At 35.6% G+C, this 26,574-nt stretch overlaps 2 protein-coding genes and 1 long non-coding RNA gene across 3 annotated transcripts; 2 read left to right on the top strand and 1 right to left on the bottom strand.

Annotated features, from left to right (window-relative positions):
• Nucleotides 1-3,975: 3,975 nt before the first annotated feature.
• LOC120333463 (uncharacterized) lies at nt 3,976-5,422 on the top strand. Its single transcript, XM_039400896.2, has 2 exons — nt 3,976-4,435; nt 4,573-5,422. The coding sequence occupies exons 1-2, from the start codon at nt 4,341-4,343 to the stop codon at nt 4,787-4,789; spliced, it is 312 nt and encodes a 103-aa protein (XP_039256830.2). The 5' UTR covers nt 3,976-4,340; the 3' UTR covers nt 4,790-5,422.
• Nucleotides 5,423-11,023: 5,601 nt separating this feature from the next.
• On the top strand, nt 11,024-12,572 carry LOC144431339 (uncharacterized). The gene is made up of 2 exons (XM_078119358.1): nt 11,024-11,315; nt 11,596-12,572. The coding sequence occupies exons 1-2, from the start codon at nt 11,221-11,223 to the stop codon at nt 11,810-11,812; spliced, it is 312 nt and encodes a 103-aa protein (XP_077975484.1). The 5' UTR covers nt 11,024-11,220; the 3' UTR covers nt 11,813-12,572.
• A 7,146-nt stretch (nt 12,573-19,718) lies between these two features.
• LOC120333465 (uncharacterized) lies at nt 19,719-21,540 on the bottom strand. Its single transcript, XR_005568230.2, has 2 exons — nt 20,678-21,540; nt 19,719-20,573 (listed from the first exon to the last, which is right to left on the bottom strand). It is a non-coding gene; the product is annotated as an uncharacterized LOC120333465 (long non-coding RNA).
• Between the last annotated feature and the right edge of the window lie 5,034 nt (nt 21,541-26,574).

The raw sequence follows: 26,574 nt of genomic DNA, 5'->3' as shown, positions 1-26,574 counted from the left end.
TAAGGAAGACCCGAGCAAAAATGCGTATTCTGTAATTCCTTATATTACCAGAAATTATGAGGGTACGATATGAGCGTGGAAAATTTTACATTACAGTGTCAACTGTGTCGCGAGTTAGTCGCGTTTTGATTAGTCGTATTTTGTAGAAGGTGAACGAGTTTGTTTACATTGTAAATTTTGCCATCGGAATGAGTTTTATCGTCATTGATTGTGCTACACAAAGGCGATTTATATATTCAATGTACTAGTTTGTGTCGATAGCTATGTTATGTCCCGTTTTCGGCGAAAGAAAGTGAGCATGCATTTTTCACGTGTGATTTCCATGGTCAATCAATCTTGTGTCGGAAGGGGCGTACCATGGGAGTGTTAGCCTAAGTGGCAGACCAGAATTTATCAGTCCATGATGATTTTCGGTCACGTTACGTACATCGGAATTTGGTCAGATTGTTTGATCTTCAATAAACTTCTGCATGTTTCAGTTGATTTTTTTTTCTAGTGATACACCAGTTGAAATTTAATTAGCTAAATCGCCAAAGCCCATTCACCACAATTTACGCACAATGACCCCACAGTAAAACGTAAAGAATGATCAAGCCTAAAGCACACTATGTATTTCAAAGGAATGCTTGTAACACAATAGTGAGATATAGTTAACACCATCTATTGGCACGCACTGGCCACGTGTTGTGTCTATACGAATAAGATGGTTTATCAAAAAAGGTGTGTTGGGGGCTCAGTTAGGTAGCCTACACTTACAGCATGGCTAAATATAGATTACTATAGTCTACTGACAAACGAGTTATACGGTGAGACATTTCATCGTTAGTAGTTGGTACCGCCATTCTGAATATTTCTTTTTGTTGGGAATTCACTATAGACTACTATTTCGTTAGTGATTTGTTAGTTGGGTAAACTGAACAAACTGGGGGATGTGTTTTGAAATACAATTATTTAAGAGCAGTTCCATTATTGACATTATTTAGCCCTATCTTCTATATGTGAGCAATGCAATCTTCTATATGTGAGCTAACGGGTTATAAATCTTTAAATATGTGTCCTTTTGGTCCGGTACGGTACGTCCAATTACAGAATGCCATCAGGGGGTCAACTATTTGAGGTACTGAACTATGAAACATTCGATCAAAGCTCGACGTTTTTGTGATTGATTTTAAGATAAGATAAGATTTAAATAAAAAAGATTAGATTATATCATGGTTTGATGATTTGATATACGACTTTCTCAGTTGAATTGACACCCACTTTGTTAAAGATTTATATCTTTCAAAGCTCTGGTTGACCCCCACAACCCAAAAGATGGCTTGAATATATTGCTACTATTTCTTAAAGCGTACACCTTTACCCATGATATAACGCTGCTGAATTGTGACCAATGATCCCACAATTTTTATAAACGTCAGAAAGTCTTTTCTTCGTTAAAAAATCACCAGTTATCCAACCTACCTATCCGAAGCCCACTACCACCTACTTATCCAAACCATAAAAATTCTACTGCTTAGCCAATATCAATCTGTCAGGTGATCGTCGGCAAACTATATTGAATATGGGTTAAGTCATAATACGAGTACCGCAAAATTTTACAGCACGTGCTTGTAGTAGGTTTAGGAAGAAGTATATATACATAGGAAGATGAAAGCCAATATATAATATATGTGAACAACTAGGTAATGAATCCGTCGATAGAACTCGCTTGTTGAACGTAGGTCAAGAGATTAAACAAACTTGACTTATTTTATGTTACCTAATGACACGTTTATACCAATCTTAAAAAGTTTACTTATAAAATATTGTTTTATTTTCAGTGTAATGCTCTGTAATATCTTGGACGAAGTTTAAAACGTGTTCTATTTTCGCACATTCTTATGAGTTTGTGGTAGGTTTTAGTAGCTTTTTTACTAGTGTTTTGGTGACTTTTGCACGTTTTATGAGGTTTTTGTTAGGTTTCAGGCAATTTTAGTGGCGCATTTTAACCAGACAAAGATATTCAGTGTTCTTTCCGAAGCAATGAGTCTCAGAAGTCTACAATCCAGAGTCCAGTAAAATAGCAGTAGTAATATATTCTAAAGGGATCTGTTGATCTACCTGGTACACAATGTCGGAGTTACGTAGCTACTGGTACGTCTTTGTCGGGGAAAGAGAATTCATTGAACATGCTTATTGCGTGTGCGGTATTTGTGGATCGTTATATTTAGCTTCTTGGGCCCATGGGGGTGTGTGTCAGGTATGTTGCTTCCGAAAAGGGTTGTGACTAAAGAAATGTAATTTTAGAATAAAGAGCGTTTTAAACGAACCTATTCTGTCAATAGATTATAGAGGTTGAACAAACGATATGTGGGATTCATATTTATGTGAAATGAATATGAACGCCATTCAGTGAACGCGTATCGACCACATGACGTTCTGTGGTAACTGACTGGTACATCTGACTCGCTTTCAAGTGATCAAAGTACACAAAGAAATGAAGATAAGGAGATCTTATTTTATGAATGAAATTCTTTCAGGCCGAAGTGAAATTTGAGTTCTTCGTTTTTTTGTTGAAACCTCGCATGGATATAGCATTTCGCAAAGTCGAACCATTGAAATATATACCTATGTGTTATTGCGATCGTAGTGTTAACGTAGCGTATTTGGTACATTTAGGCGACAGTTTTTATTTGACAATTGCAATAGTTTCATTTATAAAAACTTATCAAATAATTCAATCATTGACTCGAAGATAAGATCTTTGGTTATTAGATTGTTATCAGAATGTGATATATTCGGGTAGCCTACTTACTTCAAAGTGTTCCACTTTACGCCCACCAGATTTTTAAAAAATGAACACACTACCAGAAAGATCAACTAAAGTGTAGGTGAACTGCGACCAATGCCGATGTTTTGCATATGTCACGTCGACAATTATTATACAAAACGGGGACAGAATTCTCCTCACGCGAGAAAAAAGCGAACTAATACGAGCCGATTTGTTCGCACAAGTCTCAATTGAAAGCGGCTGGCTTCAACGCAGGGTCGAATGTTTGACCAGAGCATGTCGACGTTTTGATATTAGAATTTAGTTATGACTTACTTCATATAACTTGTTTCGTAATTTCTTTTAGGGCAGGGTCAAATATTTAACCTGGACCCGTCGTTTGCCTATTGCAACGGAACTGTTTTCTATTATGAAACAAGACTCTCTTTCAATTTAATTGAAGTCTGCGTGTTCTTTCGATTTAGTTTTGTAATAAAGTTGAATATTATCTGATTACCTGCGTCGTTAAAATTCTTATAATGTGAGAACTATGTACAAAAGCAATTTTTTGTCTGGTCTAAGTTAATTTGATGAGTATTATGAAGGGATGGCTTCCGGAATTTGTACACTTCAGTATCTGCTTCCCAAACAGCATGTTCGATTGAGTGATTCGGTACGGTTAGTCGGGTAATTCTCTAATTCTAACTTTGTAAATTCGAGAGATAATTCATTCATTTTAACTTAAGGAGAGCTTGTAATATTCAGACTTGGTTATCGCATTCGACCAGTCCGAAATAGGGCAATACTACAGTTAATAATGAAGTTCTAAATAAATCTGATTAAATTATTCAATTCACACGAGTCGTTACAATCTTTATAATGCACATAATGTAAGGCATTTTACTCGGTTACTAAATTATCTGCTACCCAAACAGTGCCTCGGAAATTCAATGTGTGCTTGCTGTGTATATGATTTCGTTTCGGTTGGTTGGTTCTATTCTCTCACCTTGTAAATGCGAGAGATAATTCATTCATTTCAACATAAATACAGCTTCTGATACTCATTCCTGGTTATTGCATTCTCAAACGCGCGTGCGCCCTGCGAGAAATCTGCTATATGTACTGTTTAAAATGTAAGGCATTTTACTCGGTTACTAAATTATCTGCTACCCAAACAGTGCCTCGAAAATTCAATGTGTGCTTGCTGTGTATATGATTTCGTTTCGGTTGGTTGGTTCTATTCTCTCACCTTGTAAATGCGAGAGATAATTCATTCATTTCAACATAAATACAGCTTCTGATACTCATTCCTGGTTATTGCATTCTCAAACGCGCGTGCGCCCTGCGAGAAATCTGCTATATGTACTGTTTAAATAAATTATTAACGATAAAAATATGACTTTCTTTAGATATTATCTGTTAACCAAAATGTAATCTACGATTCATCGTTAAAGAAGCTTTTATACATCGCGTATAATTGATACTGCTTTTGAAGAAGTATAACCCCAAAACACGAGAAAACATAGCAGTGTTTTATACTTACAAAACAGAGTTGGAGACGCTTTGCACAGAGTAGAGATACATTGCCGCAATGGCCAGAGGTTTTGACGGGAATATACAATCAGGGAAACCGAAACGAAAAAGGATATTGTTGCCTCATTCAGATGACAACGTGACTGTCGCAAGGTAAATATACCCTCATTCAGTTTGCAAACGTAGTCATCTGTTTAAAAAAAAATATTAATAACATTTAACTACTTCGACTAAGTCAAACTTTATTTAACAAAGAACCCAGTTAACGATGTTTAAATGTTTTCATTTAGGAAAGTCAGAAAAATCACATTAGATGAATCTTCAAAAAATATTGAAGTTGAAGATGCAGCACCCGAACATAGAACTTGTATAATATGCGGCTTACGAGAAGCAAGGGCTTCCTTCGTATGCTGCTTCCCTATGCCTGTATTATGCCTCGAATGTGAAATGGACTTTGAATACTGCCCTAACTGTAGACTTAATTTTACACACCAACACAGAAGATGACGTTCGCTTAATGTCAGTGATATTATCTCAAAACACCTACATGATCCGTTAGCACACTTGAATGGAGTACTTCAAAAGCATTTTTTCCTGAGTGTGAACAAGTTACTGTGTCGTTCTGTATCACAATAAGTTATGAAGAATATCTGGTCATACGGCAGGCGATATCATAATAAAAACTACAAAAAGGCGATAGTTATAAAAAGCTCGGAAAGATTTATTTCATTTATATTTTTGGTTGAATATTTCGTTATCTCAAAACAAATATTGAATGTTTTAGTGTGTTATAAAATACTCAGGAACGGAACCGCTGGCGGTCGTCACTGATGGGATAAGTGGAACACAAGTTTTAAACCATTCATCCTGTTTCATTGCAGTTCGTTTTCATAGTTCAACGCCAACGACGAAAAATGTTGCACACAGATGCATTTGACAATCAAATTGATGCAAATAAGTTTTGTAATATTACGAGTTCCTTCGTTTTTTTAATTTTTATAATAATATTTTGATTAAAACTTATTTCTGCGTTCGCTATTTTTTACTATTTGAAATATATTATTATATAAATACGAAAATGCTTCCTTCTTCATGCTTATTTCATTGTCCATATAGGTCATGTGTAATATTTCCGAGCATTTCAACAGACCAAAAAAGAAGATTTGCGTTATTTGATATGTATGGCAGTGACTAGTGGGTATACAGAAATAGAGGCCAGGATCGAAATGTTTGAATAAATTAGAATTATGTGATTTAAGCTTTTCAACGTAACGACGTATTTATTAGTAAAATATAAACCCTAGTATTTCCGATCGTTTCGATCAAATTATCTTACTTATGCTTTATAATCTATCTCTATAATAGTCCAAATATACATGCAAGACATGCAACGTTATTGTCTTTCAGGTTTGATTTTCCCGCGTTATTGTTTACGTCAAGCTTAGCAATTCAAATGTCACCACGAATTCTCCACGTGTTTACTTTATGTAGAGTTGTCGGTTACTATGTGCAGTGCGCAAACTAATGCACGCTGTGTAGGCCTTAGATCACTTCTGGGTATGTGTCGCAGTGGATATCGCAATTTTCTACAGGCTCCCGTTTCGTCTATGGTCCCGCAATATTAAAGGCCGACCCTCGCAAAAATGCGTATACCTCTTTATATTACCAAAACTTCTGGAACTTTCATTGTAGACTATGAAAGAGTTTGTCCACGTAGTTAACGGTGGAATCAGTGAATAAAATTTTAAACTTTCAATAATCTTCTAATGTATGTAATTTTCCACTCGTGATTTTCATGGTCAGTCAATCTTGTTTTTGGAGAGGCGCACTATGGGTGTAGTTATCTGCCAGTTGTCCTGAGCAACAGACCGGAACTATTTCAGTCCACGACGATTTCAGGTAACGTTATGTAAATATCGATTGGACTTTGGTCGATATTCAAATTGTTTGATCCTATCTGAACCTCTAGACGTTTCTGTTCATTTCGAATGACATCATCACACAATGAATAAACTGTGCTCCTGTATTATTCGTACCACGATGTCGCACAACCTAAAGATATTATGTGTACCATGTTAGAGTTAGCAGGTTGTGCGCCATCTTGGTACGAATACTATGATAGTGCCGAATAAACATCGTTCATTGAAACGAAATCACCACACGTTGTGTCTATAAAGAATACGATTTTCAGGAGAAACATTTCATCGTTAGTAGTTGGTACCGCCATTCTGAACATTTCTTTTTGTTGAGAATGGACTAATATTTCGTTAGTGATTTGTTAGTTGGGTAATCTGAACAAACTGGGGATGTGTTTTGAGATACAATTATTCAAGAGCGGTTCCATTATTGACATTCTTTCGCCCTATCCAGGGGATATATAGCACTACAGCGACAGTGTTTCGATATAATGCGTAAATATGTTAGCTAACGAGTTATAAATCTTTAAATATGTGTCCTTTCAATACGGTAAGGTCCGTCCAATTACATGGTGCCATCCGGAGGTCAACTATTCGGGGTACTGAACAATAAAACATTTGATCAAAGCTCGACGTTTTTGTGATTGATTTTAAGATAAGATTTAAATGAAAAAGATTAGATTATATCATCGTTTGATATACGACTTTCTAAGACAGTTAAATTGACACCACCTTTATTGAATATTTATATCTTTTAAGGCTCTGGTTGGCCTCAGTGGCTTGAATATATTGCTACTATTTTATTACTAAAAGCGTATGTATTTCACCATGATATATCACCCATTGGATTTTGTCCAATGGTCTCGCACTTTTCATAAACGCCAGAAAGTTTTTCACCGGTAATATATCTATGCCGGGTATATATACATATAATTTATGTTTTTTATGACATGAAGAGTCCTTTAAAATCACCAGACATGAATGAAGGTTAAGCCATAATACAGTATATCGTCACGCTAATAACCGAATTGCGTAAGTCATTTTCAGCAGTTTTGAGAAAAACGTAAAAAACCTCCTAATGAAATTGTTATGCCATTGAGAGTCAATAATTTGCCATGGTTCAATTTTTTGATCGTAGCCGGATTTAAGTTAATTTCTATGACGCAGTTAAGTGACGTCATAATGGCGCACCGTGACTTGGGCAGAAATGTGTCTATGACTTGGGGACATACGCAATTTTGCAACTTTACTATATGCACCAGTCCTAAAAACTAAACATTCCAAAAACGAATGTAATTTTCAGTATCTACAATGTCTAATTCCAAAAATAGCTAATCAGTTTCAATTACATTATTTTTTATGTTTAAAAATATATATTTCAATAATATAACACGTTCTGCACACCCACCGAAATAACACTAAGATTAAATATAAAGAATAAAACAGCAATGCACCCAATACAAAAGCCAACCAAGGTGAATTGGACTCGGACAGTGAATATCACTAGTGCACGTCTTCCTATACTGTAGTATAAATTCAAATTAATACGCGCTAAGCTAGAATCCGAGATGCAAAAACTCGAAAATACTTCGCAGAGGTTATTTCGCCTTTGTGACGTCACAACAGTCCTGTGTTAACAATGATAATTTATTATGACGAAACAATTGCATAAAAGTGCATGTCATACTAAATCTCTATTTTTATGGGTTTCGGAATTCTTAAAATAAAATCTGAGTTAACAGACAGGTGCGCAGCATTACATAAATACCTATTTTATAAAAAACTCAAAATCGCCAAAAATGACTTACGCAATTCGGTTATTAGCGTGACGATATATACCCATTCCAAAACTTATTTGCAAAAACCTATTATCAAGTACCGCAATATTTTACTGCACGTGCTTGAAGTAGGTTTAGAAAGAAGTAAATACAGTAGAGATGAAAGTCAATATATTTGAACCATTCTTATTCGCCAAAAGTTCTACCTTGCTCCTTTGTACTTTTTATGACACAAAAACTACTTTAAAAGCGCCAGACATCAATCGCCTACATATCCAAACCATAAAAATTCTATTGCTTATTGATCTGTCAGCTGATCATCGGCACTCTAGTTATTAATCATATTGAATGTGGGTTAAGTCATAATACAATATACTTATTCCAAAACTCATTTTACTAGCAATTGTCGAGTACCGCAAAATTTTACAGCACGTGCTTTTAGTAGGTTTAGGAAGAAGTATATTTATATAGGAAGATGAAAGCCAATATATAATATATGTGAACAACTAGGGAAAGAATCTGCCGATAAAACTCGCTTGTTGAACGTATAGGTCAAGAGATTAAACAAACTTGACTTATTTTATGTTGCAAAATGACACGTTTCTACCAACCTCGAATACTTACTTATAAAATATCGTTTTATATTCAGTGTAATGCTCTGTAATATCTTGGACAAAGTTTAAAACGTGTTCCATTTTCGCACATTTTTATGAGTTTTTGGTAGGTTTCAGTAGCTTTTTTTACTAGTATTTAGGTGGCTTTTGCACGTTTTATTGAGTTTTTGTTAGATTTCAGGCAATTTTAGTGGACTTTGGCGCATTTTAACGAGACGAAGATATTCAGTGCTCTTTCCAAAGCAACGGGTTTCAGAAGTCTACAACCCAGAGTTCAGTAAAATAGCAGAAGTAATAAATTTCAAAGGGACCTCATCTTGAACTATTAATTTAAAGCAATTGATCAATTAATTGGCGATTTATATCCCAACCACAACGGCTTCGCAAAGCGATCCGCTGATGATCTACATGGCACCCAATGTGGAGCTACGTAGCTACTGGTACGTTTTTATCGGGCGAAGAGCATTCAATGAACATGCTTTTTGCGCGTGCGGTATTTGTGGATCATTATATATAGCTTCTTGGCCCGACGGGGGTGTGTGGCTGGTGTGATAATTCAGAACTGGGTTGTGACTAAATAAATGTGGTAGTTTTGGAAGAAAGGGGCGTGTTGAACAAACCTATTCTGTCAATCGAATATTGTGGTTGAACAAACAATAATTGGAATTTAATTATATGCGAAATGAATGTAAATGCCATTCAGTGAACGCGTATTGGCGACATGACGTTTTGTGATAACTGATTAGTTCGCGAAACCAAAAGTATGTAAAAAACTCGAAATTCATATTTTTCTTGTTAGGTATGAAAGGGTGTGTGATTCAAGTTTGTAGAAAGATGTATCCGTTCCAATCTTTACTATGTAACCATAGTCGCTTCATAAAATACATCTTGAGTCGCTCTCAAGGGATCAAAGTACACGGAGAAATGAAAATAAGGAGAGATTATTTTATGAATGAAATTCTTTCAGGCCACAGTGAAATTTGAGTTCTTCGTTTATTGTTGAAACCTCGCAAGGAAGTAGCATTCCGCAAAGTTGAATCATGGTAATGTATACTTATGTGTGGTTGTGATCGTAGTGTTAACATAACGCCTTTGGTACATTCAGGTGACGGTTTAATTTGACAGTTGCAATAGTTTCATTTATGAAATCTATTTTCATTTATGAAATAATTTGATCATTAATTTTAGGATAGGATGAGATCTTTGGTTGTTAGATTGTTATCAGAATGTGATAGATTCATAGACTTTACGTCAAAGCGTTTTACTTTACGCCCACGAGTATTCAAACGAAATGAATATAAATTGCTAACGTTTCAATTTTTGAATAAGTTTTGAAATCCTCGAACATAGTATCACGGTATAGGCATACTGTATATGTTTTCTACGTTTAAAGCTTTAAATATACACAATCATGTTAGAAAGATTTTTTGTATGCTAAATAGTAGGTGAATTGCGACCATCTATTGACGCCCAACGTTGGGTATTTCTATATGGATTTACGTGGTCTCAGATTTCCAGTCTGTTAGCCGATGTCACTCATGTTTTTTTCCTCATTTATTACAGGTATTATGTCTTCAATACAGCATAATGACTATGATGAATGTCAAGCAATTTCAAGGGCATTTGAAAGTTGTTTTTTTTTGTACATATTTAATTCAACCACTTATAAATTAAAGTTTCCGAGGACTCTCCCCAAGGGTAACGGCTCTTCTAGGTTGGTAACGTCGGCAAAAGTCGAACGTTGCTACACAAAACGGGAACAGTATTGTCTCCACGAGAAAAAAGCGGACTAAAGCGCGTCGCTAACTCTGTACGAGTCTCAGTTAAAATCTGCTGGCTGCAACGCAGGTTCGTAAGTTTAGCCGGCGCCTGTCCTAGTTTCTGATTAGAATTTAGGTATATATTTCGTCAAACTTGTTTCATAATTTATATTGAGGCAGGGTCAAGTATTCAACTTGGGACATGACATCTGCATAGTGTGATGGAATTTTTTTTTATTCTGCGACACGCGTTTCGTTCAACCAATTGGACTTAGTTTTGTAATAAAGTTGATTTGATATTATATATATATGATGTACTTGGGTCATTAAAATAATAATGTGGGAATTGATTACGAAAGAATATTTTTGTCTGATCTATGTTCACGTGATGGAATAGAGTTTATGGCTTCCGACATTCGCATATCTTAGGTATGACGGTGATGATGCATGGGCCTTCGATGTACGCGTCTTTTGTCTAGCATTTCGTTTCAATCGAGTGATTCGGTTTTTTACATAGCTTCTCTCATGGAAACGCTCTCGTTTTGTGAACGACGAGATAGACCATTGACTGTTTTATTATACCGCGGGTGTGACCTGTGCGAAATCGACAGGGAGTACAGTTTAATGAAGTTTAAACGATAATTAAATTTTATTTTGTTTCAGATATTATATTTAATAACCAAAATGTAATATAGGAAGCAGCTTTAAAGGAAGGGTAATTCCATCGTGTTACATCTGATACTAATTTTGAAGAATAACCTCGATATAAGAGAAACAAAGCGGTGGTATTAATTAACATTCAAGAAGTAAACTGAACAGCGTTGCATACGCGGCAAACAGCTTTACGTTGTGTAGAGATACATCGTTGCAATGGCCAAGGGTTTTGGCGGGTATATACAATCAGGAAAACCGAAAAGAAAAATAGTATTATCGCCTCATTCAGATGATGATGTAACTGTCGCAAGGTAAATATAATACCCTCATTTAGTTTGCAAAAAAAAAAAAAAAATAGCGCGAACATTTATTAAAAAAAAATAATGCTATAAATATTCTTCAATCAAAAGTTTAAGCCTAATTTAAGTTACTTTTGTGAGACAAAGTATTTTCATAATACTTTTCAGAGTTTGGAAATGTTCTTCTATAAAAGATAACTTTGATCGTTGGCATTACATTTTTGTTTGTCGCTGTGCTTGATTATTATTTAACGAATAACTCAGTTACCGGTGTTTTGATTTTTTCATTTAGGAAAGTCAGAAAAATCTTATTAGATGAATCTTCAAAAAATATTGAAGTTGAAGATGCAGCACCCGTACATAGAACTTGCATAATATGTGGCTTACGAGAAGCAAGGGCTTCCTTCGTATGCTGCTTCCCTATGCCTGTATTATGCCTCGAATGTGAAATGGACATTGAATACTGCCCTAACTGTAGACTTAATTTTACACACCAACACAGAAGATGACGTTCGCTTAATGTCAGTGATATTATCTCAAAACACCTACATGATCCGTTGGCACACTTGAATGGAGTACTTCAAAAGCATTTTTCCTGAATGTGAACAAGTTACTGTGTCGTTCTGCATCACAATAAGTTATGAAGAATATCTGGTCATACGGCAGGCGATATCATAATAAAAAAATATAAAAAGGCGATAGTTATAAAAAGCTCAAAAAGATTTATTTCATTTATATTTTTGGTTGAATATTTCGTTATCTCAAGACAAATATTGAGTATTTTAGTGTATTATAAAATACTCAGGAACGGAACCGCTGGCGGTCGTCACTGATGGGATAGGTGGAACACAGGTTTTAAACCATTCATCCTGTTTCATTGCAGTTCGTTTCCATATTTCAACGTCAACGACGAAAAATGTTGCACACAGATGCATTGGACAATCAAATTGATACAAATAACTTTTGTAACATTACAAGTTTCTCGTTTTTTGTTAATTTTTATAATAATATTTTGATTAAAACTTATTTCTGCCTTTGCTATTTTTTACTATTTGAAATATATTAATATATATATACACGAAAATGCTTCCTTCTCCACGCTTATTTCATTGTCCACATAGGTCATGTGTAATATTTCCGAGCATTTCAACGGACCAAAAAAAACGATTTGCGCAACAGTTATTTGATATGTATGGCAGTGACTAGTGGTTATACAGAAATAGAGGCCAGAATTGAGATTTTTAAATAAATTAGAATTACGTGATTTAAGCTTTCCAATGACGTATTTATTAGTGAAATATAAACCCTAGTATTTCCGATAGTTTCGATCAAATTATCTAACTTATGCTTTATAATCTATCCCTATAATAGTCCAAATATACATGCAAGACATGCAACGTCATTGTCTGCCAGGCTTGATTTTCCCGCGTTATTGTTTACGTCAAGCTTAGCAATTCAAATGTCACCACGAATTCTCCACGTGATTACTTTATGTAGAGTTGTCGTGTCGGTTTTTATGGAATGTTCTGGCATAAATATAAAATGCGACTGGCAAACATACGCCCACGTTCCATAATGAATTCCGATTCATATAAAGGAATCATGCTTGGTTAATGGGTAACGCGTATTCTTTTCCAGTGAATGTAATTTGTTCTCGCATAAAAAATGCGACAAAAAGTAATTTTGCGAGTAACGCTTGACCACACACCCCATAACGCCCTTCCACCCGGCGAGCCAGAAAGACTCAAAACCCTAACGAAACCAACCAATTTGGGGCGATACATGAGCGAAGATTAACACGAATGGCACTTGGCTTGTATGGAACATATTTACAAAAAAGATCAAAATAAATAAACAGACACACATATTGATAACTTTATTCTTATATCACGTTGCGATTCTTATTTTTCGGTTAGTGGGCTGAGTGCCACCAAAAATGGACAGATACATATCCTGCCAGAACAATATTATTCATAAATTTGCTTAGCCATTTCATTGCTGTATTATTGTAAATATTTGCAATAGTAGATTTTTATAATTTCATATCACAAAATGCAGGCATTGACTTCCTATCAACCGGTATGATGTAATTTACTGTCATATGATAATCGCGCCTTTGCTACGCCCACAATAAATGGAATTTGGACTTCGCGTATTGCGAATTTGAATAAAGTTGTACCATTTTTTATTTCCCCAAATGATAGTTCAATATTGTACCAACTACCAAACACACCCTTTTACCCCAAAATTTGAAATTTTGTTATGTCCATAAGAATTAAGTGGCTGCCCTAATATTGATACAATGTAATCAATCTATTATTTAGCTACCTATTGAAGAAAATTAAACAGACAAAACAAACTCAAAACAACGGCATTCTTCATATGTGGCGAACTTCATAGCAGTGTAAACAGTACGTAGGTAAACTTTTCATAAATAACTTAATGTAATTGTATGCTCATCTCTACCTCTTTATAAATTAGATGAACTAAATATAATATCAATCGCGCTGTGACGTTCCCATAACGTTACTTTTTAGAATACCCCCATGACATTTCCCTGTTGCGACAATATCATTCGAGCTGTGATTGCGTGGTATTGTCATAACGTTACTTTTCAGCATACCTACATAAACATGACGTATGGTAAGTTTGCTGTTGCCACGCGCTCTTTCGAGTACTATTTTAATTACAGCCATGAAGACATCATCAATTCGATCACACATACGCAGCGTGCTTAAGATTCCCCTTTCAGTAATCGCGAGTGACGTAACGAATGTCTGTCGGTATAAAATCAAGCAAATTTGTGGGCGTATGAAAGGCGTAATGTTATAAAAGATTTTTCTCCATTTTCAAAGCCACAAAACATCATCACTCTATTCACGCCATAGGTGCGTGATAAAATTCCCCGTTTGGTACGCGAGAGTGACGTATGGAATGTGTTGGTATGGAAACGCTAAAATTTCCTGGGCGTTTCGTGGGTTTATTTGATGTAACAAGAGAAATATTTGCAGTGAACCAGAACAAAATGACGAAAAACCTAGCATAACTAAAGCGGAGAATTTGATAAAATTTTCCACTCGATGATGCGACGATTTTGTCTTTATCTGGTATTTACTTGTAGAGCAATAAGCGCAAACCTGGATTTATAAAATTGTCTGGCAAAAAATTTAAAAACAAACGTATATGATAACTAAAAAATGGCAGTAAAATAGATTACAATTAAAAGGTTATTAAATTGACATCACACGTACCCTGTTTGAATACAATAAAAAATTATTTCGAATTAAAAACATTCATCATTCTATATTGTGTGATGTGTATATCGACATGCTCGCTACGCCAAATTGAACTAATTTCCAAATTTGTTTGTTTTGAATTGTTTCGAAAAATTCGTAGGATTTAAAGTTTAAAGGGCCGTTTAAATGCCTTTTCTGTCGCCTTCACTCCCTATGGTTGATTTGCAAATGCGGAAGAACGTGTAATTATGATGATGTAATGGTTTTTAGTCTGAGTACTCTACTCTGCCACCTGATGATACTGATTCAACAAATAGTCAGAAGAAGATTGTCATCTTTTTGAACCCTCTCGGAAAGTTTCCTGGTAGGCGTACTCAATTTTCCCACACCAGGCGAGGTGATGGATGTGATGGGAACCGACATTTTTAACCCACATCGCCAAGATTGTTATTGGACATTGCACATGTTGAATCTCTGCTTCCACGATTTGATTCAATATAAATATTCATTTTGCGTTGATGCGGTTGTTTGTCTATACCTGCTACGTTGGTTAACGAACAACCATCTTGAAATAAATTTCATTTATACATTCAAGAAGTATTAAACGGACATTGCAAGCGTAACTATGGCACGGGCGCGCTATTTATTACAGCCGCGGTTCGGGAAAATTTGCGTTGTTATGACATTACTCTTCAATGGTTTGTAATAATTAATGATCCTACCACAAACAAAAATTATTGGAATAATTTTACAATAAAAGTATTGTAAGACTAGGGTCGTCATTTGAAGGTTTATGCAGCTGTTTGGATTCATGGTAAATCAAATCAAATTTATGCCACATTTATTTATGCCATAATTTACCGAATTCGAGTCTTTCTATAACTTAATTAATTAGGAATAAGTCGATCTCGAGTTGATAAGCATGTCACAAGCTTGTACATTCGGGAAATACGTTTGAATTCAATAAGGCGGATAAATTAGTCATAGTCATCATAAGGAGACTATAAGTCAGCATTTTACATGTGATGCGTGATGATGAAACCTCATACCTGTTACTTACCTAAATATTCAACAGTTAATAAGGAACTGCTTTATCAAAGTCCGCAGTGACCTGCCAAACAATCAATCTATTTTTAAAATGTTAAAAATAAATTTCTGTTTTATATTGAAGCTATCTCGCATGCAGGAAGGAATATCTGATTCACCCTTCATCCATCCGCTTTGGTGAATCATCAGAATATTTCTAAAAATATTTAGAAAATTTAGGGCCAATTGTCACTCAACATAAGTACTCTCTAAAAACTCTACTACTAAGTAAGATTAGGACAATTGCTATAAATAGTGCTTGCGTATATTTTGATTGATGACGTGTATTCTAGGTTGCGCGTACAACTGGGCACCATCTTCACTTCTACATTCACATAGAGACCACCTATGAGGACCTACACGATGAATTTTGACCATGCAGAAGATTCACAATCATTAATGACATTTTGAAAATATTTTATTCGGGCATTTATAACCGTCGTTAAAAATTAAACCACTATATACCGTTTTAGGACATAATCAATATATTGTGTCTCACAAAACATACAAATGTGCGCATGTTCAATAACAATCCATTTGAAGAATGGTCATTATTTTGTAAAGATCAAATAATTATATCAATTTATATATTTTTGCATGGTGTATTCTCATTGAAAAATACCAACATGAGCCCCACTTAACAGCATGGTACTTTTGAATGCTGAACATAACAGAGTACAATTATAAAAAGTTTTTAATTGTGCAATAGAAACGTTAACATGGTCAAATTTGGACTAACCGGCTATAAAGAAGTAAAAATAGTAACTCACATACACCTGACTTGCATAAATGAATGTACTATTGCGTCATATTGACTATGACTAACATGAACTTTAAAGGCAAGCTGCTGCTGGGATGTAATCATTGTTAATTCATCTGTAGATCAAGGTATTTACCATATTGTGTAAGCACCGCAATAAATCAACAAAGATAACAAAAATCAATTGAAAAAAATTTAAAGTTGTTTTTTTATAGAAGTTCACATCAACCAATCTTTTTCAATAGAACAAAATCGCGAAGTAATTTTATTATGTACTATTTGCATAATTGAGTACAATTTTCAATACACGCCTTATTCCTTTTAGCACATTTTAAATACAAATGTACTCTGTGTTTGAATATATGAACACGCATATATATATCGTTTTGGTAAATTGATATTGTCGTTGGGACTAAAATTTGCATTTATTGATATTTTCTAGATCGGTCCGTTTCGAATTTGCAGTAGTGAAATGGAGGGGGTTGGTCAAAGAGTTACCTGTTTTCGTGTGTTCTTCTGTGATCCATTAGACCTGATATTTTCCTCGTAACTCTATTCAGTGGGAAATTAGGTGTTTGCGATGGATTAGCAAACAACTAATCGTTTAGGCTTGATTTGTGCTATCATTTCTTGTTAATATAATTGCATTCAAATTGAAGCTTTGCGTAAATATAAACGATTATGAGTGAAGTACTGAGGAGTATGGAAAAGTCAGATCAGATATCAATGAGTTCGCTCAATATTAGATGATTTTATTTTACTGTCATTCATGCAGTTCATATTTTTAAAGTAGTGAATATTGTAGGAGTTGATACTGACCCACGATAATTATGAAATGAAAGGCTTCCATATATGCGGTTAAGGATTCCATATTAGAAAAGTGGCAATCGATATTCTATAACATGACTCTGTCATTGATTTCAATACTCGTGAACACAACCAAAAAACAAACATTCAATATCCTCCATAACAACAAAAATTGACGTCATAGCAAAGTAGAACGACGTCAATGCCATAAAATACTGGATTACGTTACTTGCTAAGTCAGATTTATTGTGGTGCAATAGTGTGCTATACTATATACCAAAATCTATTGGGAAAGTAGATTAAATTCACTCACACAAGCGATTTGAGACACTTTTTAGAGCGGATGTTTCTATCTTGATTTATTTTCAAATACTTTTGTGAGGTATGTAAACACAGAAGTGTAATCTTATTAGGTAATGGATGAATTGATTAATAGTTTGCCAAGGGCCAAGCTAAGGGGTTGTTCAATCATATACGTTCGTTAATTGTTCACTGTAGTGTGCTTCCTGCGGCCCGCGGGCCAAATGCCAAGGGAACATTGTGCGGCCCACGGAGAGATGCCAATTTTGAATGGTGTGTCCGCGAACGAGTTTTTAATCTAGTACGTGCGAATAATTCCCATCTCTTTGCGCTGCAAGAGCTTGTGCGAAGGGAACAACGCATGTCATAAGATCAATAACCAAAATTTATGCGCCTGCAACTACTAGAAAGCCTATGTTGAACTAGGTATCGGCCCGCGGTCTCTCCCAGTTATATGTATCTGGCCTATCAAAGGTTGTACACCCCTGGTTTACTGTATTGGAGCTTCTTGTTTTAGGTACGGATAGTTCATTACAGCGACGACCTTTCCCTTATATAATTATTTCTTGAGTAGAATCTCTTGTCACGCTATTTACATACTTTTGAAATGAATCATTCGGAGACAATTTGAAATAGTGAATCATCTGGGTAAGAATGAATCATTCTTCGACATAGTGAAAGTCAACAATCCAATGAGTAATACTGGTTATATGCAATTCACATGATTTCATTTAAAAAACACAATATGCAATCAAAAAATGGCTAAAATATCGGAAAGTCGTGTCTCTAACTAACCCAATAAAAAACGATTTCAAGAAAATAGGCATAATCCATGACAAAGGTAAAGCTCATGGTATTTTGTGATGATCAACAACTTTTCAAATTACCTTTAGAAGCTAAACTACCTTTCTGTTTCTATTACGTATATGCACAGGGTGGAGTGATTCATACATATGTGTTTGGAGTATCTTGGGGAATCACACAATTGAAAATCACCCAAAACATTAGCATTATGTTACACCTAAAGAAGAATTCAATACATAATTTTCAACACATTGTATGCCATTTGTGATAATATGCTAAACGCCAGTTAACAATTTAGACTGGCCAAGCACAATATTCAACTTCGCTAGTTGCCTCAGCCAGACGTAACACTAGTCAATTTAGTGACATTAGCGATGTAAAAAAGATTTTCTGGGTATTTTTATGACGAAACAACACCAAATTTTGTTTTGTTCGATTTTTTGTCTACCCTCCCGCTATTGCGACGGGGGCCATAGATAATGAAGCCGTGGGCTTGGACCACCCTGCTCTAGACGTATAGAGTAGTATATTTATTGCAAAGGACAAAATGGAATGCCGCTCGAGCTAAAAGAGGTCGCTGAAGCTGGCTCATCTCGTGACTAGGGCTGGGAATTTCAGGAAAAACACTTTAACCGTTAACCGGTTCGGGCATGTGGAAATATTTTAGAAAACCCGATTCCGTTGTTAAACATCATTTATGTGACAAATTTTCAGTGTTCGATGTGCAAATTCTACTTTTGAGATATATATCATAAAGAAAAACGGCATCAACCGCGCACTTGTTGCATGACATTGAATATCCGATTTTGCAATGAAACCATGAACAATATATTTCGAAACCGACCGAAAAATGATTCTGAATTTATCATTGTAAATTTTAATTATCAGCAATCTTGGTACTTCCATTATTTTTCACATTTATTGAGTCCTTACCCACACAGTTAGTAATATTCTTTAAATTAAACGCCACAAGAGATAAATTTGCGATGACGTAATCATATTTGAAGAAATTGTACGATATAAAGATGATTTGTACCTTAGATGTCATTTAACGGTTAAAATAAATCGTAACCGTTAGCCATCTGAAATCGGTTAACCGGTTAACCATTTCCAGCCCTACTCGTGACTAACCAATAAGCCAATAGAGCGGCGGAAGCGACAAGGGTTCTTACCGCTGTTATGTCTACGAGACAGGTCACAAGGTGATACAGCTTTCTCATATGCGAGAAAACCGCTCCTCAAAGTGTTGCCTTCTTCTCTCCTCTATCCCTGACTGACAATTCTCTCGAATAACCGTCGTGACGTTATTACATCATTACTGACGCTATTGCCTTGTGTAATGGTCACAGATGGGCGATATCCAACCCATAATCTAAATCTCTATATTTTTGCCTGCCTCCTAAATACACAATAAACTGCAACTGAATTTAATAGATTTTTATTGGAAGTAGCCTATTACAAGGAAGCACTTTAGCGATAGAAACTTACAAATAAAAGCAAAATGGAAGAAAGAAAAGTGACAGAGCAATGCAATTCATAACAAATTGTAGTTGAACATCTATAGATTATGCCAGTAAAAGTCGTAATGATAAAAGCTTATTTAAATATCATTTACACTGGTACAAATGGTATCTATCTCCCAATTCATTCAGAATAGCCAAAGGGAATTTATCGATACCATATATTATTTTCGCCCTCGCAGATGTATTGAATGAAGTAAAATACTCAAACAATTACTGATCAACAAAAACAACAAACCTGGTTAAGATATCTCGAGAACTGACTTCATACCAAAATTGAAATTGTAAAGGGACTTTATACACACCCTGTATAATCACGAAATCTCGAAAGTATCACTTCATATACGCAACATTCTTTATACACGGAGACACAAAAATTAATTATCATTACAAGTTGACATTGGCATAAAATGGTTTCCGCAATTTGACAGCATAAGCCGGAAAAGTAAATATTTACAAAATAAGGCTTTATATTACAAAAAGAAAAAATCGACAAATACTATGAATAAAGAATAAAGTAGTCGATATATATTTTTATTCTCATTTCCACACTTGGCATTAAAATGTTTTACCGTCCTCTCGGTTGCACCAAGGGCACTTTTCCCTGCCAGAAACACAGGCTGAACAGAATACGGGCTGTTCGTGAATGCTGGAACATGAAACAAAAACCTCGGTTGCCATCTTGGATCGACATTCTATGCACACGTAGGCATTTTTGTGCGGGTCTCCAAACATATCAATTCTTGTGTCAGTACACCTATATAAAAAAGTATAATTATGGAAGACTCGTTATCAATTCCTATCATGAGCATGGACGAACCAATTTATCATCTGTTTACAAACAAGCCAATGCACGCTTACCTGTCTCTGACAGAGTCTGGCTCAACGCTTTTACTCAATTTTCCACTTCTATTTTTTGATTGGAGACGCTCAGTCTGCGATAATCGCCTCCGCTCCATCGTCAAGTAACTTCAGACAAATTTGAACTGCAGCAATGAAGGGCTTTTGAATTTGTCAGGTAGGCAAACGTGTGTCCAAGAATGTACAAACTTTGTGTTTTATTTGTTTTCCGAAATGACGATATCATGAATAAGTGCTAAGAAAGTCTACCAAACTCCCAACACAATACCAAACCTCTGTATCATTAACAGCAAATATAAATCTGAAAATGGTTTAATATTATGCAGTAAGTAATGAGGTATCGCAAATCATTGAATTTTCAATCACACAAATCGACTGACGAAATAAAAAAAAAAGTTTGTTGTGAATAAACTAATTTAAATAGCAGCACTTTCACTAAAATCACACATTTTGCTAGTTACAGAAAAATTCTGAAACAACACCGCTTAATCCTCAATATACTGCGGCAAACACCGCTGCTGTCTGATACAATGCCGTCTGAGACTGATTCGACACCGTGGTTGAGCTAAACTACCGTTATTTTTTCTTCAATTCTCTCACATTTATGAGTGCAAATTTGGCTAGGCATGTATAAATTCGAGCATAGTGCTACAGAGAAATTATTCAAATTTGAATAAAAAATCAAAATCCCTCAAAAACAAAAGGTTTTTGAAATTCGATAAATGTCCTGAAGGGTTCTGATTTTTCTCAACGATTGAAGAAGTAGAAAAAATCTATGCTACGGCACCGAAAGCAAAATCACATAAATAGGTATCAAATGACGATGCTCGGCGAGACGCGCGAGACGTTGAAAAAAAGGTTCCCTGGAGGTTATTAAAGTGCATCAGTTTAAACCAAGGCTAACGTAACCGTAAAACGGGAATGCTTTGGCTGTAACGGTGGGCACTTGCGGTTAATGAGAGGCATCACGCCACTTTCAGGTGTGTTTGTTCATTTGTTATCGGAGAGATGTGACATCGCAATATACCTTGGAAAGAATAGAAATGGGGATTGCGTTAGTTTACACTTAGATAGCGGGTGACTAATTTCTACAATCATTAAAAACTATGTCGACGAAATAATAATTAACATTCAAACGTTTTTTTGATCATTTCAGCGCTTATCCGATTTTAACTCCAAATTTGCTGCCTTGAGCGTGTCCTAAAGTAACACTCGCCTGATTTATGGCGTCATATCACGCCACTATCTGACGATTGGATTACGTAACAATGATGCAGCTATAACCTAATAACAAGCTTCTGCTTTGTCGAGTGCGGGTAAAGGATACGGGTATTTGATAAGCTTATTTGGTGACGTAAAATAAAGGTTGTATGCATGCATAAAGGTGTGAACCCACGACAATTGCACCTACGGAATTTCTTTTACGGATATATGAACATTTGATAAGCTTATTTGGTGACGTAAAATAAAGGTTGTATGCATGCATAAAGGTGTGCCCACGACAATTGCACCTGTATACTATTGCACCTACGGAATTTCTTTTACGGATATTTGAACCCATACTAACCATAACCCATGTATTTTAGCACCGCATATAGATTGGACCCGCGGATATACCGGTGCAAATGTATGGGTTCAAATGTACGGTCACCAAAATAATTTATATTTGAACTGAAAAATCCGTTTCTTTCTTTTCAAAGCGAATACATTTTACTGCTGTGAAACAGTTATGAAATATCAGCAGAAACGATTCAATTGGCCGACAACTTTAATATAATTACGCTAGCATGGCGATTACCTAAATTGTGTACATTGTATGTATAGGTAAGTTAAAATTGCTAATGCTTATTTAATCATTTTTGTTGAAAGGCCACATGTTTGTGTGACTTTTATGTTAGATTATGTTCGGGGGTGGCCAACACCGTCAATCGCGGCCGACCGGCGATCGCCACGTCTTGAATAGTCGATCGCGTGTGATGTTGGTTGAATTTAATAATATATCCCCAAAATCGCCTTGAACCGGTTTAACACAGCGTCTGTTGGATGTTTTAAAACAGAAGGAATAAGGTACTGTATGTGCGCAAAATACGATATACATAAAATACGACACATACAGTATTTGAGTCTGGGCAAGCCTGGTTGAGCATAGTATACGTTACAAATGAAAGTTTTGCCACTGCAATGGTTTAAAAATGAAATGCCGAATATTGTATATCTTGACTTAGAAATAATCTTACAATAACTTCTGCGGTATACGAAAGTAGTATGTAGTATGCGTATTATTGTCTCACTTCAAGAATAGTGTGTGGTAGGTAATACGTATTTGCAACATTAGCAGTCGCATCAAAATGCCCAATCGATAGCGAGCTATTTTGAAGATTTTAGTCGATCGCGATCGAAAGAAGGTCGGCCACCCCTGATGTATATAATAAAGTTTAAATAATAATATAATCTTCTTCACTCGAAGATCGTTTATTGCAGTAGACAACTTGGTTGAAGTGAAATTCCGAGAGAAGTCGATCGACAGGAGATTTTCTCACTCGTGTATGGTGGCCCATCGTTGTCACGCGTAAAATTGAAAAAAAAATTTGAAATAAAATAAAAAGAGAGGAGATTTTCTCACTCGTGTATGGTGGCCCATCGTTGTCACGCGTAAAATTGAAAAAAATTTAAAATAAAAACGAAATAAAAAAAAGCAAAAAGGAAAAAGTAAAAAAAAAAAAAAAATTTGAATAAATAGAAAATAAAAAGGTTGACAACGATGGTCCGCCTCGTGGCCCATCGTTGTCACGCGTTTTCATTTTGAGAAAATTTGCTGCTGCTTGGGACCAACTTTGTCAGGAAAAATCCTACGCGCACAAACGGTGTTCCATGGGGTTCTAACTCACTTCGAATTTCCTTGAGCAATATTCAATATGAAAATCTTTTATAAATTCTCTATGCTACAAGTTCAACTACAAGTAATATAATTATAATAATGATAAGAGAATATAGAATTGGATACGAAAATTCGGGAAATTTGTTTTTACGTGTAGAAGGCAATTGAATTGGAGAATGCTGCTTAACTGCTAGGTTGTCCGCACACACGTGCGATGCCGGTACCGTCTGACCAAAGGTGTTATAGTCGCTTTGCGCCTGACCGTATCGATGAAACGAATGGGAGATACGGATAGTCTAGTAGAATATAGACTACTGAAACAACATCTGCGCCTGCCCCATACCGTACAGCCATAACATACCAGACCCATAATCCATCCCTTGATTCACTATATTCTACAAGATTATCCGTATCTCCCATTCGTTTCATGAGTGATTGCATGGGTACCGTTACGGTCAGACGCAAAGCGACTATAACCCCTTTGGTCAGACGGTAGCGGCATCGCACGAGTGTCCGGGCAACTGAGCAGTTAAGCAGCATTCTCTAATTCAATTACCCTCTACACGTAAAAACGAATTTTCAGAATTTTCGTATTCAATTACATATTTTTTTAACATTATTATAAATATATTACTTCTGGTTGAACTTGTAGCATTGAAAATTTATAAAACATTTTCTTATTTAATTTATTGGATATTGCTCAAGAAAATCAGTAGTGAGTTAGAAACCCAGGGAACACATTTGTGCGCGTAGGATTATTCCTGACAACGTTGGTCCCAAGCAGCAGCAAATTTTCTCAAATTAAAAACGCGTGACAACGTTGGGCCACGAGGCGGACCATCGTTGTCAACCTTTTTATTTTCTTTTTATTCGAGTTTTTTTTTTGCATTTTTCTATTTCGTTTTTATTTTATTTTCGTTTTTATTTTTAATTTTTTTTTTGCATTTTTGTTTTTAATTTTTTTTTCATGTTTTTTCACCTCTATTTTTTTATTTTACTTTTATTTTCAGTGTTTTTTATTTTTTTTTCATTTTTTTTTCAATTTTACGCGTGACAACGATGGGCCACCATGCTATGCTCGTGATTGTAAGGAGGGAGTTTATAATAGGAATTCCCCAAAATAGTGGCAATAAAATGGGACCGAAGCGTTGCATATTTACACTCGGCCCAATGCGTGTGATTAAGCCCTAGTCCCAGAAGGCGGTTTCGAAGACATCTATATATTAGTGACATCTCGAGCTTTGTACAATTCTGGTCCCTACAATGGACTTTACGCTGTGGTCTACAAACTGTATCAAGAAATGCTCCGAACATCGTAGAGTGAATAGTACTAATCGTTAATCTACATTATTTTATTTTAACCCATTCACTTGCAGAAGACCAAAATGAAATACAATGAATTGTAATCTAGAAGCCATATTGAAACACTCATATATACTTGTTCATAGACGATTAAAATCGTAAATTTTGAGATTATATTTCATTCGAATATATGAGCTTTGAAATAGTTGGCAAAACACTAGTGCGTATCGTATCACTAATTATATTTTTTGCAAAGAATCGAAACAACTTTTCTTGGGCCGCTTTCCTGAAGCCTTTTTGCATGGTTCAGTTTCAAATAAATCATGGACCGTTTGACCCTGAAGCTTCACTCATGGATTTTTAAAAGCGTATGCTAGAGTTATAAATTAACCTAGTGGTTTTTAAACCATGGCGGCGCCTTTATCATTCATATCCTCGAAGCCATATGAAGTGTACTTTGGGGCGATGGCACCCTACGATTGTTTCGTTGTGGTCAAGTTGAATTATTGGTTAATAAATCCCACGAATTCAAGATCGACAGGAAGGTGACCGTGTCCGCATTTATCAAGTCTGATTGAACTTGTTTTAGAAAGAGTCTACTTAGAAATTCTTGTCAGCCCACCTAGAGGTTCTTGTCATTTGAATACCGTTTATTGAGATATTGAATAATACTGGTATTTGATTGTATGATCACGGTACTTCTCCAGTGCACTGAATAAAAACCAATATCTGACTATCGATATCTTGAATAACTCCTATATTTCACATTCCGCGATTAATGTTACGAGTATGTAATTTTTGCCGGTAAGATAGGTGGCAGAGTAACATAATGTCAGGTATTATGAGACAAAAAGTGTCAATTTTTATTGAGCTATAAAAAAACGCAGCACAAATATTCGTGGATGAAAATATGATGGTGGGCGAAATGTCCATGTTTGTATCTGCGAACACTCATGAGTGCAAATATATGCAACTAATAAAGTGAAGCTGCAATCTTGAATATAAAAAAAAGCTTCTGATCCAGTAGAGCAAAAACTTAAAATAGAGATATCAAAATTGCAATGTTGATATCTCACACAACAGAAATGTTCATTGTAAAGTGATTGAATTAGCGTTCAACCCCATAGCCTCCCACACCACGCTCCTCGAGATACTTGGAACAGAGGAGACATCATCGGTAGTCGCTGGTCTCCAGGGGCGGATTATGCCCCTTTGGTGCCCTAAGCACTGGAGACTTTGGTTCCCCCCATTGTGTAATTTAATTATAAAAACAATAAACCAGATAAGTGTATGAAGGTTCTCGTACATTTGAACCCACGACAATTGCACCTGCATACTATTGCACCTATAGAAAAGACCCATGGGTTTTAGCACCCACATATAGATTGATCCCGCGGATATACACATAGATTCAAATGTACGGTCACCGTGTATAAATAATCACAACCAACTGTAGATAAAACAACTTTTACGAACATTTTTAGGTTTTTTAACTGCTATTTATAGCCGATATATATATCGGCCATTTACTTGCCGAAAAACGTATCGAAAAATTCCCAACTTCGCTGACCGTGGAACCGCCACATAGTGCAAACAGTTCATTGGTCCAATTGTTGAAAAAAAAAGAAATTTTTTTAAAACAAAAATGCAGAACCAAGGAGAATACTAAGAAGAAAAAACAACAACAATTTAAGAAAACGACTCATAGGCCCATTTT

This window comes from Styela clava, chromosome 13 (genome assembly GCF_964204865.1).
Source record: "Styela clava chromosome 13, kaStyClav1.hap1.2, whole genome shotgun sequence".
Taxonomy (NCBI): domain Eukaryota; kingdom Metazoa; phylum Chordata; class Ascidiacea; order Stolidobranchia; family Styelidae; genus Styela; species Styela clava.
The sequence above is the reverse complement of the archived record's forward strand: the minus strand, read 5'-3'. Positions and strand labels throughout refer to the sequence as shown.

Bases quoted from the DNA above. Each gene is read 5' to 3' on its own strand.
- LOC120333463 (XM_039400896.2), top strand. From the start codon at position 4,341: ATGGCCAGAGGTTTTGACGGGAATATACAATCAGGGAAACCGAAACGA. The intron at 4,436-4,572 runs GTAAATATACCC...GTTTTCATTTAG, and splicing joins GACAACGTGACTGTCGCAAG to GAAAGTCAGAAAAATCACAT.
- LOC144431339 (XM_078119358.1), top strand. From the start codon at position 11,221: ATGGCCAAGGGTTTTGGCGGGTATATACAATCAGGAAAACCGAAAAGA. The intron at 11,316-11,595 runs GTAAATATAATA...TTTTTCATTTAG, and splicing joins GATGATGTAACTGTCGCAAG to GAAAGTCAGAAAAATCTTAT.